The sequence below is a fragment of the Danio aesculapii genome, chromosome 5 (genome assembly GCF_903798145.1).
Source record: "Danio aesculapii chromosome 5, fDanAes4.1, whole genome shotgun sequence".
In the NCBI taxonomy this organism is placed as follows: Eukaryota; Metazoa; Chordata; class Actinopteri; order Cypriniformes; family Danionidae; genus Danio; species Danio aesculapii.
Window position 1 is genome coordinate 8311802 of NC_079439.1, and position 22042 is coordinate 8333843.

Below are 22042 nucleotides of genomic sequence, written 5' to 3' on the forward strand. Positions count from 1 at the left end.
TAATATTCGAATGCTTGTCATCTTAAAATAAAATATATTCTCAATAATACACTCATGCAATAAAAGACTGTTATGGTCAAGGGTCACATATGTGCACTTTTTAGCCAAATATTTATTAAAAAAGTGATTAAATCACAGTTTTACAAATAGATGTTTACATAATAATTGTTTATATCATCAGATATGTTTTTACCTTTATGTTTTGTTTTTTATAACTAAATAAAAGTGCAAGAATTCCAAATGAAACCATGTTTGACAGCATAAATGTGTTGAAAAAATGTTTGTCAAATAGTTAAATGTACAGTAGTGTAACTTCAAACCTTCTAAAGCAAGGTAAAAGACTGCACACTAGTGATAATAACCAGCACAGTTTGTACCTGTAGAAGGCGAACATGACCAGAGTGTTTCCCGAAACTCCCAACGTGCCGATGATGAGGATGAGGAAGGCGATGATGTAATGCACATGATCCGGGACGTCCAGTCTTTTGTAAATCTGCCTCTGGGGCTCCATCACCAAACTGAAGATACAGCAACAAACACTGAAGAAGAAGAATTATAAGAAGAAGAAGTTCAACAAGTCAGAGCCGAGCGCACAGCCACTCATGATCTCTGTCTTCGGTTTCACGCATCTCTGTCTGTCTGTGTGTGTGTCTCCGCTCAGACTGAGAGTGTTTAGTCACACACGATCAGTAACGGTAATAGACAAACACACTGCGACCTACTTGTGGGAGCCGTTTGCTTGTGTCACATGATGCTCTGTTCACTCCATCATCTGCTCCATCCAGTGCGTCTTCAGACCGACATCTACAGCAGGTCACTAGAAAGGATTCACATGATCAGTTACTGCATTTACATTTATTCACCCGACAAAAGCTTTCGGTAACACTTTATTTTGATGGTCTACTGGAGTATTAGTAGACTGTCTGCTTAATATCTGCTGATTCTGCTCCTTCAACAGACATTTAACTGACTATAAGAAACTTTGCAAGTATACATGTCAATTTACACTAACCCTAACCCCAAACCTAACAGTCTACTTATAATCCAATGAGAATTAGTTGCAAATTAACTTAAATTCAACAAACGGACCATCAAAATAAAGCGTGACCAAGCTTTCATCCAAAGTGACTTCGCAATTACAGAAGGAATCAAATCTGACATAAAATAACTTCTACATACCTTTTATTAAAGAGGAATTAGTTATAGCTGTGGGTTTTTTCTGTAGAAATAAAGATTAATTTAGTAAATGTTTGGTTATTACACATGGAAAAACTGTATTTAAAATAAATCACTGCAAATGCACAACACAATTTTACAAAACCACGCAATAAAACCTTAAATTCATGGTGATTAACATGAAAGTTGAATGTTTTTAACCACAGTTTAAATGTAAATTATCAACTGTATTAAACTGCAATTCATTTAATTTTGACCCTAAAGTCTGTATTTTTGCAGTTTTTGCTTGTAATTTAGTGAAATGGTTCATTCATTCACTCATTTTCCTTCATATGTTTTACGCAGCGGATGCCTTTCCAGCTGCAACCCAGTACTGGAAAACATACACACTCATGCACACTACGGCCAATTTAGTTCATCCAGTTGCTTTATAGCACATGTTTTTGGACTGTGGGGGAAACCGGAGCACCCAGAGGAAACCCACGCCAACATGGAGAGAACATGCATCCACACAGAAATGCCAACTGACCCAGCTGGGACTCGAACCAGTGACCTTCTTGCTGTGAGGTGACAGTGTTAACCAGTGAGCCACTGTGCCGCCTATGGTTATTTTCTGTAATTTAATGGAATATCTCTAGAAGCCCTGCTGTCAGTCTTTGAGTTTTTTAACTGTATATACTGTACTGCACTGAAACATATTATATTATAGTATAGTATATTATATTATATTATAGTATATTATATATATTATATTACATTACATTATATTATAGTATAGTATAGTATAATATATATATATTATATTATATTATATTATATTATATTATATATATTATATTATATTATATTATATTATATATATTATATTATATTATATTATATTATATTATATTATATTATATTATATATATTATATTATATTATATTATATTATATTATATTATATTATATTATATTATATTATATATATTATATTATATTATATTATATATATTATATTATATTATATTATATTATATTATATTATATTATATTTCATTATATTATATATATTATATTATATTATATTGATTATATTATATTATATTATATTATATTATATTATATTATATTATATTATATTATATTTATTTATATTATATTATATTATATTATATTATATTATATTATATTTCATTATATTATATATATTATATTATATTATATTATATTGATTATATTATATTATATTATATTATATTTATTTATATTATATTATATTATATTATATTATATTATATTTCATTATATTATATATATTATATTATATTATATTATATTGATTATATTATATTATATTATATTATATTATATTATATATATTATATTATATTATATTATATTATATTATATTATATATATTATATTATATTATATTATATTATATTATATTATATTATATTATATTATATTATATTATATTATATTATATTATATTTATTTATATTATATTTATATATTTCCTTTTCTCTATAGTTAGATTTCATTTTTATTTTGCCTTAAAAAATGCAGGGTTCACATTTCCTATATGTTGCCCCAACACAAATTAATTAAGTCAGCTCAATCATTTTTCCAAATGTAAGTGGATTGATAATAAAAAAAAACAGGTTGTCCACCAACAAAAATGTGCAACAAAAGTCATGTTTTTGAGTGTTTGGGGTTTCGTCCTGTTTATAAATTCCTCATAAAATACAAAAAACCTGTATCCCACCGCAAAAGCACCAGAAGTGTTGTGAAATACATTATAAATACATTGTATCTATATATTGATGTAACCTAGTGGTTAAAGGGCACCTATTTTACCCCTTGTTCATGATTTAATATAAGTCTTTTGTGTCTCCAGAAAGTGTCTGTAAAGTTTCATCTCAAAACACCAATCAGATTATTTATTATACCTTTCAGAATATTGGAATTTTCAGCTCTTAACACAGCGTAGCTGTTTTTGTTGACTGTGTCTTTAATGCAATTGAGCTAGTTTTCTCTGCCCACCATTCCTACAAGTCTGTCAGAGTGTGTCTCAATCTCCATGCGTCAGATAAACAGTACAGTGACAGACATGAGGGAAACAGATCTCACGTTTGTGAGTAATACTACAGTAAGAACTTTCCCAATGATTATTTGATGTATTTGTTGTGGAGTTTATTGAAGCTTTTCTGCAAATTCGTTACAAAGTTTATGTACACACACAGCAGACACACAAACACACAGCATGCGTGTTTAACTTCGCACTGTTTTTGCACTGCAAATGTGACAGAATACAGGTTAATATCCACTGCTGTATGGATATCCGTTATGTTGATGTACAAAATAACCTGATTTAACGTCCACAAACTGGGACTGAAGCATTTTCTTTTGTAATTGTACTGACATGCGGCTATGGTGATGAATTACAGCAATTTATTACAAACATGCACTGTTTTAAATATGTTTTAAACCTGTAAAACTCATTCTTGATCACATTTGATGATTATTGATGATCACAGAGAGCTGAACAGATCTTTTAATCCCAGTTGCTTTGCAGACGTCCTGTCTTGTTGATATGATTATACGCGTTGCTACGCGGCTGTCAATTAATTCGGTGGGCGGGGAAACTGCACTCCTACATAACATTGCTGTGGGCCTCAAAATGGGAGAGATTTGCATCCTATTGTAACGTCAGGAAGTTTAAAAAAGAAAAAAGAGACTGATTGTGTTTATATGACTCCAATATGACTGTGGACACAATATACCTGCACACGGTTCTGTCCAAACAGCCTACAAAAGGTGATTTTCATCATAAGAGCCCTTTATGTATAATGTGGGCTCAAATATAGTTTTGTTTTCAAAAATAATAAGTCAAAATTAAATGACTTTTTTTCCTTCAGACAAACTAAATTTGTTTGCCGGTGGTGTGAGTAAAATAATTTTTAATTTACCATGAGCACATCTTTTTTTCATCCACATATGTAATTAAAAGAAAAAATGAATTAATAAAATAAACATTTCACAAAAAAGGTGCACTCTAAACACAACCATTAGCAAATATCATTCACAGAAAACTAAATCATTCACAGAAAACACTCTTTTTTGATCACCTTGTTTCATCCTATACAAAACCCAGCAAATGAAAAAGCTTAATGGGTCGCCCTAAGAGACTGTGTGTGTGTATGTGTGTGTTCTGCTCATCCGTCTCTTTAACACTGTAATCCAGGCATCACTTCTGTTCTCTCTACGCGGCAGTCAACAGCACGCTGGGATTGAAAGATGTGGGATTATATCTCTCTCCATAATCCTACATCTTAGCTAAAACCTCACTGGCAATAACAGCATTACTCTAATTCAGTCTATATGACAAGCGTCCTCATGCTAACATGACAGACTCCTGCAGATTATACTATAGATCCAAGAATCAATCTAACTAACCTGGAACAGACTAAAACTCCTTATCTGAAAAAAAGGATGGGATATAGCCCACATAGCAAAATTTCTCTGGCCCAGATCTGGCCCACATAATCAGTTTTTGCTTGACCTGCATGCCGCAGTGAATTACTGTACATCTGTACTGTACATTATTAAACCACACTGAACTGAGCTAAACTGAACTGAACTTAAATACTACAAACTGAACTACACTGTTCCAATTTACCATGACCTTTTATGTGAAGCTGCTTTGACGCAATCTACATTGTATAAGCGCTATACAAATAAAGGTGAATTGAATTGAATTGAACATCACTGGACTAGGCTTGTGCCGGTATTCGGTAATGCGATAAATCACGGTAATGAATATACACGATATTGTTATCGCGGGCACTTCAAAATACCGTGAAAAATAATAGATCCGAATTTATATTCTTAGAACGCGCCTTAGCTTATTTTCCATCAACCGCTTGAAGAAACACTGCGTATATGCTGCGCAGAACTGATGCGCACTCTGATGTAAACAATCCCCGCATGTAGAAGCCCTGTGTGCACGCAGGGCGCGCCGCCGCTGCCACCGCTGCCACCGCTCTCTAATCCTCACACGAAGAAGAAGCATGGCGGAAGGAGGAACGCTGCCGACAATTTATCCCCCTTCAAAAAGGGTAAAGTCAGAGGTTTGGAAATATTTTGGGTTCCAAAAAAATGCAGAGGGATTGCTGATCGAAGACGGTTTCCCTTTGCACATTCACTTTGATATAATTGCTCAAGTTTACTTTTATATTGTGTATTGTTTTATTTATATTTATTTGTATTTAAATGTTTGAAGTACCTTTAGTTAATTAAAAAGTTATTAAAGTTACTAAGTTGACGAAACTGAAGTTTTTTGTGTTTTTTTACCTGTTTCTCTAGTAAAATTACAATATCGTGATATTACCGTACACCGTGATAAAAGCTCAATCAATTAATCGCAGCATGAAAATGTGATACCGGCACATGCCTACACTGGACCAAGTCTGGCTTCCATACACACTGAAAAAAATTATTCAAAGATGATTCCTTGGATTTACTTTTTTTACGTGAAGTGGTTGTAAACAACTTATTTGGGCTGAATTTAAACAAACAAATTAAGTTGAACATTATTAAATTTAATTTGTTTGTTTAAATTCAACACAAATAAATTGTTTGCAACAGTTTTGCATGCAACACTTTTTTCAGCGCAGAGGCTAAACATGGACCATATCTGGGCCAAGTCTCAGCCAAGTTAATAACCCAGAACTGGGTCAGCAATGTAGGTGTCTCGACTGCAAAATGCATGCAGCCGTTGGCTCGTTTCTCTGTCAGTCAAACTTCTGGGAAGTAAGAAGTAACTTCACTGTAAAAAATACAGGGTTCCACACAATTCATTTATGTTTTCCCAACAAAAATTGATTAAGTTAACTTAACACTTTTAACAAATTTATGTGGATTGAACATAAAAAAATTAAGTTGTGCCAATGAAATCTCAAGAATTGGGTTGATTCAGCTTATTTTAAATAAGTAGTTTGAACAAGCAAAAAAATATATACTATTGTATATAAAATATATATTGACTGATCGATAGCAATGACTGAGAGACATGCAGATGGCCAAAACACTCGACTGTTTAGTTTAGATTTTAGTAACTTGAACTTTGACTTTTTATTTAGTTTGTGGTCTTATTTTATCTGTAACACTGTAAGCTATGACATCGACTTGCCCTTTACTACACTGAAAAAAATTATTCAAAGATGATTCCTTGGATTTACTCAAATTTTTTACGTTAAGTGGTTGTAAACAATTTATTTGGGCTGAATTTAAACAAACAAATTAAGTTGAACGTTATTAAATTTAATTTGTTTGTTTAAATTTAACACAAATAAATTGTTTGCAACAGTTGTACAAAGGCACGTACAAAGGCGCCGTATCGGCGTGTGAGCACCATGGTAAAGCAATGTAAACAATAGGTCTCTGGCAAAAATGGTGACATAAACAAATTAATAACCATCTATAATTCAATACTTTGTGTCGGTGGACTAAATGTGCTTGATGAGATGTTACCTTAACATAAGTGATTACACGGGCATTGCAGACAAAGAGTGTGTGTTTGTGTGCATGGAAATGTATTATCCTCCTTCCCTGTCAAATTTGATCTAACCCGTGTCCTGAAACACACCCCTTCTCCTGCTTTCACTTCTCATTCTAACGGAGGGAGCGATTTGTTTGTGAATGAATCCCCGTTATGACCAACTCGTTCACTTAGCTGACAATAATACACGTTTCTGGCACCGCAGCATCTTGTTGTCATATTCCATTTACATTGTTTGCTTATTCTATTCAACAAAACTAGCATAAGTCTAGTATTTAATGCAAGTTGGTGCTACTTTGCCTTATGGTCAGGGCAGTAAGAGACTGTATTATCATCAATACTTGTTTAGCACAAAAGTTCGTGACATACAAAAATGTAAAAAAAGAAATCTTACCTATGATATGTTCTGCCTTTGTGCTTTGTGTTCTACACCTGTAAACATCGCTAAAGTCCAGCATCTTCACGTTGGCTTTAGTCTTGACTAGTGCGGTTGAATGACATATGTCCTGGGAGCACTGTACAAATATGGCGGCGGTATTGACACATGCTCAGGGTCCGTATGCGATATCTAGTGTATAGATCTATGATACGGTATTACCGTGCATAATAAAAGAAACTTAGGATGTAAGGCTCAGACAGCGACACCAAATTGTTGGCTTGTGCCTTAATTATTCAGAAACTGAATGATTTTCTGATGGAATATAACGGCATTGAAACTGAGACCATTGCTATTTTTAGATCCCGATATTAATGTAAATCGAATCACTATCGCGATTTGAAACGTTGCGATTAGCTAACCACAAGAGGCTGCGATAATATGAAATATGTATTATTTCATTTCCCCCTGCCCGGAGCAAATGCGTGGATGACACCTGTGTGTGTGACAGTCTTACTGGCCAATTGTGTAAGAACACTTTAGTTCTGCCCAATCAGAATTGCGCAACCGAACTGTGCGGAACGGCCAAAAAACAAACAGGACAGGACAACAGAGGCGTCTGCCACTTCAGAATCGTTAATAGACGAACTAATAGCAAAGTAAAACATTGGTAATATGGGAATATCTTGTTTTCAAAGTCACATACAGTTAAAGTTTAATGTTTTGATAACTTCATGTGTATTTCACGTGCTTTCACGGCTCGCGATGCAGGTATGTGGGTCATCTATAGTGACTGACTGTAATGTAATGTAGCTATAAATGTAACGTAACTATAAAAATTTTATTTGTCATTTAATTTTTTTCACAGGACACTTATACAGTATACAGTATACAGTTGAAGCCAGAATTATTAGCCCCCCTGTTTATTTTTCCACCAATTTCTGTTTAACGGAGAGCAGATTTTTTTCAACATTTCTAATCATAATAGTTTTAATAACTCATTTCTAATAACTGATTTATTTGATCTTTGCCATGATGACAGTAAATAATATTTATTTTCAACACACTTCTATACAGCTTAAAGTGACATTTAAAGGCCTAACTAGGTTAATTATGTTGACTAGGCAGGTTAGAGTAATTAGGCAAGTTATTGTATAATGATGGTTTGTTCTGTAGACTATTAAAAAAATGTATAGCTTAAAGGGTATTTTTATACAATTTTGATCTTAAAATGTTTTTTAAAAAATTAAAAGCTGCTTTTATTCTAACCAAAATAAAACAAATCTGACTTTCTCCAGAAGAAAAAATATTATCAGACATACTGTGAACATTTCCTGAATCTGTTAAACATCATTTGGAAAATTAAAAAAAATAATAATAATAAATAAAAAATCAAAGGGGGGCTAATAATTCTGACTTCAACTGTAGATGCAATAGTTTACAGATTTAAATGCTTCTTATTGGATATTACGTCATTCAATGCGACTATACGCATGACTTTATGGAAAGCTTTCGACCTACTAACTACGGTTTGCTTTAAGAACATGTTAACAAATTTATTTACAAACTAGCTAGTAGTTACAATGCCCCTAGTGTGGACATTACCTTCCAGTTTAAGAAAGAACTTCCGAACAGCTGGTGCAACCCTACCCAGGAGAAAACTAATGCCATAACGCACTACCTCGCTAAAGACATGGTGCCTTTTAATGCAGTGACCAAAGAGAGATTTAAAAAAAACTCATCTAAATGCAGGATGGGATATATATACATCCGTCTCGTACCTGTTTTAGCCATTTTGGAGTACCACAGCTTCGTTTAACGTCATGATATTTCGTGTAGCATCTGTGATGATTATTTTGTTTTAGACAATATAAGCTACAGAAAGGCTCTTATCAGCCATATTAGTTTGCGGAGTGTTCAGCTCTGCACAAACGTTTGGCCAGCGGAGAAATTAAAATGGTTGTGCCCAACTGAGCCTGGTTTCTCTCAAGGTTTTTTTTTCTTCACTTCCGCCTTTAGTGAAGTTTTTTTTCCCCTCTCCGCTGTCGCCACTGGCTTGCATGGTTCAGGATCTGTAGAGCTGCGCATCGTTGGATTTGCTCTTCAGTATTTGGACTCTCAGTAGTGATTATTAAACCACACTGAACTGAGCTCAACTGAACTGAACTTAAACACTGCAAACTGAACTACACTGTTCCTATTTACTGTGACCTTTTATGTGAAGCTGCTTTGACACAATCTACATTGTATAAGCGCTATACAAATAAAGGTGAATTGAAATTGAATTGAATTGTTCTGTATTTTTATTTCATTATTTTTTTGTATAATAAGCTACACTATCTGCCTAATTTTAGTTAGTAAACTAAAGGTAAGGTCATTTTATTCGTGTTTACTGTTTGCTCTAGAGAAAAATTTGTGTTTCATTTCTGATTATTTAAAAACAATTGTGAATAAATGTTTAAGTAAGTTAATATCTTTTCAGTTCCTATTTTTAACTCACACTCCCTGCATTTTAGCAGTAAGAAGCTCCGATACATTCGCAATTAGATATTTTACCCAAATTGTACAGCCCTATCCCGCGGTATACCAAATTACCGCACAAGCCTCGTGCTATAGGTGAATTGGATGAACTCATAGTGTATGCGTGTGTGTGAATGTGAGTGTATGGGTGTTTCCCAGTACTGGGTCACAGCTGGAAGGGCATCCACTGCGTAAAACATATGCTGGAATAGTTGGTGGTCAGTGGGGGAAAGAGTACTGAAAAATCATACTCAAGTAAAAGTACCATTACTTGCCTAAAATGTAGTGCAAGTAGAGTAAAAGTATCTGTTGTAAATATTACTCAAAGTATGAGCAAAAAGTAGACCTTTCAAAAGTACTCAAGAGTAGTGAGTATTACGTGAAAAGGTGATGCTGTAGCGGCATTATTGCTTTAAGCCGCTATCGCGGTAAGGGTAAACAATGACGCGTGAGTCCGCTATGAATCCTTTTTCTCATCTTGCTTTTATCACATCTTGTGCCATCAAATCAGTGAAATAGCTCATTGCTCCTCAGTAGCACTCGTCACCACAAACAATCTCAGTCTGAAAATTGTTTCCTCTTCCCCTACTACTCCACCTACTACCTGACTTCCTTAAATCCCAATTTAGACAAAATAAAAGTCTTCATTCACAAAATCACAACAATAAAGCTAATACTTAGACATGAATAATATACGAATACAAAATACTCAAACCTGAATACAATAATTATCAAATGTAAACTTAATAATAATAATAATAATAATAATAATAATCGTATCATCCAACCAACACATTTAGTCCAAACATAATAATAATAAAAGAAAGAAATGGCTCCAACAGATGCATTTACATCTAATTAGTGGATGTGTGTAAACGTAACATTCTGTAGTGCATTTAGTTATTGCCCAGCAGGCACACAACGTCATAAGAGGTTAATATTAGGTTAGATTTAGGTTGTGATGCCAGGTGACCAAAATTCAATGTCCAGCCAGCGTCTGAGGACAACATTATTTTGATGTACAATAATGACGTAAAATTATGTTGATTTTAGATTGTGTTAGAAAGTTACCAAAATCCAACATTGAGCCAACATCTTAAACCAACGTCATATTGATGTCAAATACTGACATTTATTCGTCAGGTATGCCAACCAAAATCCAGTGATAGACGTCATAGTGGTATGGAAGGCCATTAGGGCCAAAACGTCTGCAACCTACGTGTTAACACGTAAAATACGTGTTAACACGTAATAACGTGTAAACGCGTTAGTTGCAAACGTTTTGGCCCTAATGGCCTTCCATATAGTGGTAACGTCCACACAACATCAAGCTTTAACATCATTAGACGTTGATATTTGGTTGGTTTTAGGTTGGACATTGGACATTGATGTCGGTCTGACGTTGAGTTCTGACGTCAACCCGATTTTCATTTCCAAATAAAATACAACGTCCCCATGACGTTGGGGTACAACGTCAATCTGACGTCATGTTGGTGTCTCGTGTCTTCTGTGTGTTTCTAATCCACATAGACAGGAAAAAATATAGTAGTGACTGCAGGTTGAAGGAAAGTAGTTGAATAAAAGTACCGATACTGCACTAAAAAGTACTCAAGAGAAAGTAAAAGTACACGTTTATAAAACTACTTCGTAAAGTACAATTCCTGAGAAAAACTACTCAATTATAGTAATTTGAGTATTTGTAATTAGTTTTTTTACACCACTGTTGGTGGTTCATTCCACTATGGTGACCTCTAATAAATAAGGGACTGAGCCAAAGGAAAATGAATGAACATTACAGTGAAATAGGCATGTTAGACTCAGTGCGATGCATAAAAGCAATCTGATATTTCAGTGGTACAGCGCCACATGTAAAGGTCGACATAAGCCTCTTTAGCCTGTCTTGAAAAAAATCATCCTTGTGTAACATCATGCTTTAATGTAACCATGATCTAAATGTGGCGGACATGAAATGAAATGTCTGCTTAAACGAGAGAATGTTTCACATTTTGGATTAACGTGGCATGAAGGGGACTAGCAATAATATTACAGCACATGCAATCACAAAGACTGCTCAGCTGTTTTCTGTATGCCGCAGGCAGATTTTATTGCACGTTAGACACTTATTTGTTCTTTAGATTTTCATTGACTGGAATCCCATTTCAACATTCAAAGTGTGTTTATCAGGGGTGTCTAAACTTTTTAATATGAAGGGCCAAAAACCAAACTCGATTGCTGTGCTGTGCTGTGAGTCGAAGGTAAATATAGCAGCTGTATTACATTAACGTTTCCATGAGTAATTTCATAATTGATTTCCAAATATTTACAATTAACTACAAAGCATTGCTTTAAATTATATTAACTAATCCAGTGTATTTTAAAAATATATATATTACAGTAAAAACGTAAACAATCAGATTAATAATATATTGGAATTCAATGCTGAATACACTAAGCTGCCCCTGCCTTTGCCTTGATTTGCTCGCCCATGTCTTGTGCATTGCCTTCTATTATCTGTAGAATAATAATATTTACTTTTTAAAAATTCTGAATAATTTACAAAACAAAAGAAATTACAAAACAAAAGGTTACATTAAATTTAAAATGATGATCTCTGTCAAAGATTTTCACCCCAACCACCTCCCTATCATTCTCCTTCTTGTCTTAAATGGGATGGTGGACCAAATGGTGGCCGACTGGCCCTAGTTTGGGCATCTTTGGTTTATATAGTGTAATATTATTGCTGGTTCGCTTCTGTGATTTCAATGAATGCACTCTAATAATTAGAGGGTTTTGGTTTTTGCAACCCAACATTGGGTAAATGTGTACAGAGCCAATGGCAAGTTCATGTATTCATTCATTTTCTTTTTGGCTTAGTCCCTTTATTAATCCGGGGTCGCCACAGCAGAATGAACTGCCAACTTATCCAGCACATGTTTTACGCAGCGGATGCCCTTCCAGCCGCAACCCATCTCTGGGAAACATTCATACACACTCATTCACACACATAAACTATGGACAATTTAGCCTTCCAAATTCACCTGTACCGCATGACTGTGGGGGAAACCAGAGGACCCAGAGGAAACCCACGCGAATGCAGGGAGAACATGCAAACTCCACACAGAAACGCCAACTGACCCACCTGAGGCTCAAACTAGCGACCTTCTTGCTGTGAGGCGACAGCACTACTGCGCCACTGCGTCGCCCTCCAATGGCAAGTTAATTTTTGCAATTAAATTTAAATGACATTTTTAACCCAAAGGTTGACTTTGTCTATATTTATCCCAACACTGGGTTACAACAACCAAGCATTTCTCAGAGTGTGCGATCCAAGATGGACATGTGCTTTTTAAATGTTTGTGTATAGTATATGATGTGTGTGGATTACCCTAGGGTAGGTTTTTAAGCTGAAATGCGCTGGTATTATCAAATTATTAAAGTTTATTTTAATCAAATGTAGTGCTGGAAGATCTTTCTACGTATTTGCAGCCTAGAGTTAATTTCCATGACCTTGTGAAGCGGTTAAGTTGCTCCAGATTATATATGTGCAAATCACAGAAAAATAAAGAGGAAGGTGCTCTAAAAAATACTTGGATGTTATAACCCAACATTGGGTCAAATATGGGCAAATGCATCACTGGATTGTTTTTGTTATTAAATTTAAATTACAAATTTTATCCCAATGGTTGAATTTGTCCACATTTGACCCAACACTGTAAAAAATGCTGGGTTCCACACAATTCCTTTATGTTGTCCTAACACAAATCAATTAAGTTAACTTAATCATTTTTACAAATTTGAGTTGATTGAACAAAAAAATATTAAGTTGTCAACCAAAGAACCTCACGAATTGTGTTGATTCATTTTAATTAAGTAGTTTAAACAAGCAGGAAAAGTAATTTGGTGAATGTTGGGTTACAAACTGAGGTTAAAGGAACATGCCACCTTCTTTTTGGTACAGCTCTGCTAGTGTTAAACAGTTGAGTATTACCATTTTTGAATCCATTCAACCAATCTCCATGTCTAGCGAGTGCAGTTTTAGCTTAGCTTAGCATAGATAATTGAATCAGATTAGACCATTAGCATCTTGTACTAAAAATTCCAAAAAAGCTGTTTCAAGAAAGGCTTTTAAGTGCAAATGCGCTGTTATTATTCTAATTCATTCATATTCCTTCAGCTTAGTCCCTTTATTTATCAGGCATCACCACAGTGGAATGAACCACCAACTTATCCAGCAAATGTTTTACACAGCAGATGCCATTTCAGCTGCAACACATTTTGCAGCCTAGTTAGTTTCCATGCACCTCTTGAAGTGGTAAAGATGCTCTAGTTCCTACGTAATTAATGCAAATCACAGAAGATAGAGAAAAGTGCGCTCTTAAAAAAAAAAAAAAGTATACTGACACTCTCAACACTGGGTTAATTTCATTCATTCATTAATTCATTTTCCTTCGGCTCAGTCCCTTATTTATCAAGGGTCGCCACAGCAGAATGAACCGCCAACTTATCCAGCATATGTTTAAGCCGGGGATGCCCTTCCAGCTGCAACCCATTAATGGGAAACATCCATACACACTCGCAGGCACTTATACACTACGGCCAATTTCTTCAATTCACCTGTAGCGCTGGTGTTTGGACTGTGGGGGAAACCAGAGCTTCCGGAGGAAACCCACACCAACATGGGGAGAACATGCAAACTCAACACAGAAAAGCCAACTGACCCAGCCGGGGGTTAAACCAGCAATATTCTACCTGTGATGCAACAGTGCTAACCAGTGAGCCACCGTGTTACACTTGGATTAATTTATTTACTTACATTTAATGACAATTTTCAACACAATGATTGGATTTGTCTATATTTGACCCATCGTTGAGTTACAACAACCCAGCATTTTTAGAGTGTGAGGTTCAGTTCCAAAAACAAAACATTACCTACAATCTAAGAAACAAAGGTACTCGAGTTGTCACTGGGGTGGTACCTTTCCAAAAGTACTTAAAATGTCCATATTGGTACCTCAAAAGTATATATTAGTACCAAAAAGGTTTTTAGAGGAACGCTTTTGTACTTTTTAGGTACTAATATCTACCCTTGAGGTATTAATATGGAACTTTTAGGTACAAATTGTACCTTCTAAAAAGGTACCACCCCAATGACAGCTCACATACACTTCTTAGAGTGTATTATAAAAATAATGCGGCTATTGCATGCTCAAACAGCGTTTGGAGAAAATCTGTTGTCATTTCTGTAGTGAGTGTGCACAATATCCCTTCACAATCTTCAAGGGACAGGCAGATTTTCTTAGAAAGCATTTATTTTGCCTAGAAATAAATCTTGACATAAAATTCTCTGACTCTACGACCGGCGATCTGTTCCCCAGTGAAACGAGATAACATGCAATTTGTCACGGCTTTAAACTTCGCCATCAGGGCCATGCTGTATCTTAATCTTCTGTTGTCTTGGGATTACTCTTCTTTCAGGCCAAGATGAATGGAATGAATTTTTATCTGGAGCGAATAGTTGTGATTACTTGCTGATCCCCTGTTTGGATTAAACGGCAGCTTCATGTGGAGCAATGTGCCAACCTGGACAAAAAATGAAGATGAAGATATTTTAGGACATAAACACAATGTAAAAAATGTTGGCTTAACTTTTAAAAAGTTTACTTTACTTAAAAAAAAGTCAGTCAATGTTACTTTTAAGGCAATTAGTTGACTTGGAGTAAGTAAACAAGTTACCTTAAAATTATGAAGTAAACTGCCTGCATTATTATATTCATTCTTTTATTTTCCTTCAGCTTACTCCCTTATTTATCTGTGGTCACCACAGCGGAATGAATCACCAATTACTCCAGCATATGTTTTACGCAGCGGATGCCCTTCCAGCCGCAACCCAGTACTTGGAAACACCCATACCCTCTCACATTCACACACACTCATACACTACGGCCAATTTAGTTAATTCAATTCACCTATACCACATGTATTTGGACTGTGGGGTAAACAGGAGCACCCGGAGGAAACCCACACCAACACGGGGAGAACATGCAAACTCCACACAGAAATGCCAACTGACCCAGCCAGGAGTCAAAACAGCAACCTTCTTGCTATGAGGTGACAATGCTAACCACTGAGCCACTGGGTTTAGGTATTGGGTAGGATTGGGGATGTAAAATAAGATCATACTTATTTGTCTTATCTTATATAGTGCTAATAGACAGTTAATATCTGAATAATAAGCAGGTAATAAACCAGTAGTTAATTTAAGTGCTTAAATTAAATATCAAACAATGAGGAGTGACATGTTACAAAGAAAATATATTTATTTAAATCAATAATTCACCAAAAATAAAAATTCTGTCTTAATTTTCTCATCCTCCACTTGTTTGACTTTGTTGAACACAAAGGAAGATATTGTGGAAAATGATGGTGAAAAAAGCAGCCATTAACTTCCATAGTATTTTTCATTTCTACTATGAATGGGAATGGCTGCTTTATTTACAGCATTGTTCAGAATATCTTGTTTTGTGATCAACAGAAGAAAGAAATTCAAGTTTAGATCCGTGTGGTTGTATGTAAATGGTAAGGAAATGTTCAATTTCGGGTGAACTATCCCTTTAATATTGCTCAGCTATTACACTGTAGAAAATTCTAACTTACAAATTGTTAACTTAGCTTAAAACTGTAAGTTAGGTGGACATATATTTGAGCTAAGTGTTGAGTTAACTTCTAAAAAACATTTACCTGCATGTTTAGAACTGTTTGCTCAATGAAAGTACAGAATTCAGCTGAGGAGAATTAAAGTTTTGATTTCTTCATTTGAGCGTTTACTTCCTGAAAGCTTTCGTTCTAAGGTTAAGAAAATCAAGGACGAAAACTACTCAGAAAATGACATTTTGTGATATTTAAAAACACACTCACCCTGTAGATGTGAGAGTGGGACGCAGACATCACTTCAAAACAAATCTGGACTTTTAGTTTTCTCAGAATCTTCTACTGACCTCTAGTGTTGAAAACGTGAAGTGCTTTCTGTATCCGTCCTGTGATGGATAATCAATTATCATTTTATTTAATATGCAATGACGTAATATGGATAATTAGAAAATGTTTTTAAATAAATAATTCAGATTTTTAACTGTATATATATATATATATATATATATATATATATATATATATATATATATATATATATATATATTTATATATATATATATACACCACCAGCAGCAGCCTGAACCATTGATAAAATGCAGGATAGATTTCATGCAGTTGATGCCAAATTCTGACCCTAAAATCTGAATGTCGCAGCATAAATGGAGACTCAGACCAGAAAACGTTTTTCCAATCTTCTATTGTCCAATTTTGGTGAGCATGTGCGAATTGTAGCCTCAGTTTCCTGTTCTCAGCAGTGGCACTCAGGAGTGGCACCCGGTGTGGTCTTCTGCTGCTGTAGCCTATCCGCCCAATATGGCGGCAAATCAATGCCAATTTTAATCGAGCGCAGCGGTGATGTTTGCGCGCGAGGAGAAGTGAACCGTGAGCAGATTACAGATCTACACGCGAGAAAACTACAGCTCGCGAGCGCACAGGGGATCTTCACGCGCGCGCTCAACTGATCCAGCGCGAAGAAAACAAGTCCCGCGCGCGCACCTCATCATCTGTGCGCACGATGTACGCTCTCGCGAGCGAGGTCATGCCTACAGCGCGCGCGCGCCATCAGTTCTCTCCGCTCGCTCGCTGGTTCTTCTCTCTGCTCGCGCGAAACATTTTGGAATTTTGTCAGTCCTGGGGCGGGACTTGGTTCACTTGTTATCTCTAGCGCTATTGGCTACTCTACCTTATCGGAAGTTAGCCGGGATTGGACGCCGATTAAACGACGAACCATAATTCACGTGATCTTATCATCACCTTAACAAACAAAGGATATTGAGGAGGGTGGTCTGAATGCTATAGATTTCTCTGTGATGAATGGGGTTCTTAAGTTAAAATGGTTAAATTCCTTTCTTAGTCAGAATAATGCATTTTGGTACACCATTCCTAATGCAGTTTTCAGGAAAATGGATGGTATTAATTTTCTCCTGTGCTGTGGTTATGATTTATGCAAATTACCTGTGAAATTATCAGATTTTCATCAACAAGTTTTGCGATACTGGTATCTATTATTTAAACATAATTTTACTCCACACAATACACCCCTGTGGAACAATAAATATATTCTTTGTAACCGAAAATCTTTGTTTGTAGGATCTTGGATGGAAAAAGAAATTTGGGCCATATCACATTTGATGGATAATTGTGGTCAATTTTTACATTATAGTGATTTATGTGCTAAATTTAATCTTCCATGCTCATTTAGAGAATATAATAAAGTAATCAAGGCCATTCCAATATCCCTACAAACAATGGTTCAACAATTTATATTGTTTTCAGATACTATACCAGAAATGAGATCACTCTGTATTGACGGTGTTAATGTTAATAGCTAACAGTTTACAAATAAGTTTGTTAGAAATGTATTGTCAAAACAATATTTTCCATGTCAATTAAGGAGAAAATATGTTCTACAAGATTTCAATGAAGAAGAAGCATGAAGAATAAGGAAACGTTACTTATCGTATCCGGTTCTTCCTAAGGCTAAACAAGTAGTATTTAAAATTTTAAATGACATATACCCATCTAATTTTTTTTTATTTGAAAAATTTAACTGGGGAAACAATTCATGCAGTTTTTGTGAGAAAGATATTGAAAGTGTAGAACATATGTTTTTTCACTGTGAAGTTATGAAACATTTTTGGATGGAATTTCAAAACTGGCTGCATTCCAAACAGATACAAATACACTCCTTAACTGTGGTCTCAATCAAAGTTGGTATATTTTTGAAAGACAAAGATCTAGACTTTTTGGTTAATAATCTAATTATTCTAGCTAAACACTTCATTCATAGATGTAAATTTGTAAAGGTGAAACCCAATTTCAATGGATGGAGGAATGATCTGAAGATGCTCAGAAGGTCTTTACACTTCATGAGGAACAAAAATGCCCGAAAACTTTCACATGCCTTGAACTCGTTTCTATTACTTGATTAAGACTCTCACGCCCCTACTTTTTATTTAATTGTATTTATTTATGTTTTTTTTTTGTTTGTTATGTTCTTAGTAATGTACTTTTATATCAACACTAACACTATAAGTATTGGATTGTTGTATATGCCGTAATGGTTTGTACTTGAACGTATTATATTAATAAATAATAAAAAAAAATATATATATAAATAAATAAATAAATAAATAAATAAATAAATAAATAAATAAATAAACAAATAAATAAATAAATCATCACCTTAACAAACATGGCTTCAACGGACCAGCACGCAAGTAATCATTTCATTTATTATGAAAATTATTGCCTTTGTTAGAAAAGGTAGTTATTAGAAACTTTATTAACAGGCGCCCTGTTTACTGACACATTGTCTTGTTAAATCAACTAATCTACTTAATCTTTAATTTATATTTAATTTACACTGTTATGGGAAGCAGATGGACAAAGGAGGTGAGTGGATTATCAACGATGTTTATTTAACAACAACTGAGCACACAAGGAGAACGGAGGAGAAGTGAGTGGAGTCTGGTTGTTCGGGTGATCCTTGGTGGCAGGCTGGATGACTGATACAGAGGGAGACCGAATGCACACACCAGAGGGCTTGCGGGGAAGACAGACTGATGACAAACACAAGGCAGACAGGACACCGGGAACACTGGACAAACTAGGAGAGACAAAGAGCAGATAAGTACAATAAACTGAGGTTGAAATGCTAGTGATTACCAGGAGGTGTTTCACTCAGAGTCCGCTTCGTAGGAACGAGACCGGACACTGAGTGAAGTGAGGTGTGTGCTTATATAGTGACTAAGTGATTGGGTGCAGCTGTGTGTGGTTAATACTCAGGTGATGGTGATCTTTGCGTGATGCTGGTGGAAGAGCCTGGCCAATCCGTGACATTACCCCCCTCCCCAGGGCCCGCTCCTGAGGGCCTATACCTCCGACGCCGTGGTGGTCTACCACGTCCACGAGGTGCTGGAAACTCGGGGTGATTGGAGTGGAACTCTTCCATAAGTGCAGGATCTAATATATCTGATCTGGGGACCCAAGATCTCTCCTCCGGACCGTATCCCTCCCAGTCGACAAGATATTCCAGCTGACCACCACGACGTCGGGACCGTAGAAGGTCCTTGATCTTGTAAATGGATCCGACTTCCGACATCAGTGGGGGAGGAGGTTCCTCTTCATGGCCAGGCTCTGTGGAAGGAATCAGAGGGTCGTGAAAGGGTTTGAGGAGTGAAACATGGAATGTGGGGTGGATCCTATATTGTGGTGGTAACTGTAACTTAAATGTGACGGGGTTGACCTGCTCCAGGATGGTGAAGGGACCAACAAATCTGGGACTAAGTTTTCGGGAGGGCAGTCGCAAGCGGATGTCTCTGGTGGAGAGCCAAACTTTCTGCCCCGGCGCATAGCTTGGACCTGGGATCCTCCTCTTGTCGGAGACCTCCTTGGCTCTGCGAACTGCCCTCTGGAGATGGTGATGAGCATCGTCCCAGACTCTCTCGCTCTCCCGGAACCAGTAATCCACTGCGGGGACATCAGAAGGTTCGCCATCCCAGGGAAGGAGTGGAGGTTGGAAGCCCAGAATACACTGGAATGGCGTAAGTCCGGTGGTAGGTTGCCGCAGGGAATTCTGGGCGTATTCCGCCCAGCCCAGAAACTGGCTCCAGGAGTTTTGATGACCGTGACAGAATGTTCTGAGGAACCGCCCCACTTCTTGGATTTTCCTCTCTGTCTGGCCGTTGGTCTGTGGATGATAGCCAGACGAGAGGCTGACGGTCACACCTAGGAGTCTGAAGAAGGCTTTCCATAGTCTGGAGATGAACTGGGGTCCTCTGTCCGAGACTATGTCCTCAGGCAATCCAAAGCATCGGAAGACATGGTTGAATAGGGTTTCTGCGGTTTCCAGGGCTGTGGGCAGACCCTTCAAGGGAATCAGACGGCAGAATTTGGAAAATCGATCGACAATGACTAAAATGCAGGTATTACCTTCAGATGATGGGAGATCTGTCATGAAGTCAACTCCTAGGTGTGACCAGGGGCGGTTTGGGATGGGCAAGGGATGGAGTTTACCTGCAGGTAGATGGCGAGGACTCTTCGACATAGCGCACTCTCTACAGCCTTGAACGTATCTCCTCACATCCCTCGCCATGTGCGGCCACCAAAAGCGTTGGGATAGCAGCGAGAGGGTGTTGTTGGTCCCGGGATGTCCTGTGCCCAAAGATGTATGGGTGGAATGGATCAGATCTACCCGTTGGTTTTCAGGAATGAAGCGACGATTGGGGGGACAGCCCGGCGGAGTCCTGGATTCGGGAGTGGCGACGACTGTAGGAGCGGACCAGGTGATGGGACAGACCGTGATCTGTTCTGGGAGGATTCTGGCTGGGGTCTCCATGAGTTCCGGCTGATCATAAATACGGGACAGTGCGTCCGCTCGGATGTTCTTTGACCCAGGTCGGTAAGATATTGAGAATTGGAATCGGGAGAAGAACAGGGACCATCGGGCCTGACGAGGACAGAGTCTTTTGGCTTCCTTGAGGTACTGGAGATTCTTATGGTCTGTAATCACCTGGAAAGGATGTTTAGCTCCCTCCAGCCAGTGTCGCCATTCTTCCAGGGCAAGCTTGATAGCTAATAGCTCCCGATTTCCGATGTCATAGTTTCTCTCCGCCGGGCTGAGCTTCTTTGAGAAATAGGCGCATGGATGGAGTAATGCTGGTGTACCTTGATGTTGTGACAGGATGGCTCCAACTCCAGTTGTCGAGGCATCTACCTCGACCACGAACGGGATTTCAGGATCTGGGTGAGTCAGGAGTGGAGCTTGAGTGAATGATTGTTTGAGGGTTTGGAAGGCTGCATCGGCTTCGGGAGGCCAGGAGAGTTTCTTGGGGTGATTTTTGAGTAGGTTGGTCAGCGGAGCGGTAATGAGACTGTAGTTGTGGATGAATCGTCTATAGAAATTGGCAAACCCTAGAAATCGTTGGAGTTCTTTAATAGTTGTTGGTTGTGGCCAGGAGACAACGGCAGTGACCTTCCCCTCGTCCATGTGAACCCCTTTCTGATCAATAATGTACCCCAAGAACTGAACAGATGGTAGGTGGAAGGAGCATTTTTCAGCCTTGAGGTACAATTGATGGTCTCTGAGGGTTTGTAGGACCTCCGCAACGTGGTGGCGGTGTTCGGCCTCACTCCGGGAGTAAATCAGGATGTCATCAATGTAGACTATGACGGAGATATGGAGGAACTCCCGGAGGACTTCGTGAATGAAGTTCTGGAATACGGAGGGGGCGTTGACCAGACCATAGGGCATGACCAGGTATTCGTAGTGC

At 37.0% G+C, this 22042-nt stretch overlaps 1 protein-coding gene across 2 annotated transcripts in view; it reads right to left on the minus strand.

The window, feature by feature from the left end:
• The window catches only part of opn4xb (opsin 4xb), a 43110-nt gene extending 42300 nt beyond the window's left edge, over positions 1-810 (minus strand). The window contains exons 1-2 of one of the 2 annotated variants that reach the window (XM_056457311.1): positions 723-810; positions 378-539 (exon numbers count right to left, since the gene is read on the minus strand). In XM_056457311.1, the coding sequence (XP_056313286.1) occupies positions 378-511 (134 nt within the window). In that variant the 5' untranslated portion in view covers positions 512-539; positions 723-810. Of the gene's footprint in view, positions 1-377; positions 631-722 lie in introns of those variants that run through there. The other variant, XM_056457313.1, reaches the window with a different exon arrangement.
• Positions 811-22042: the final 21232 nt, after the last annotated feature.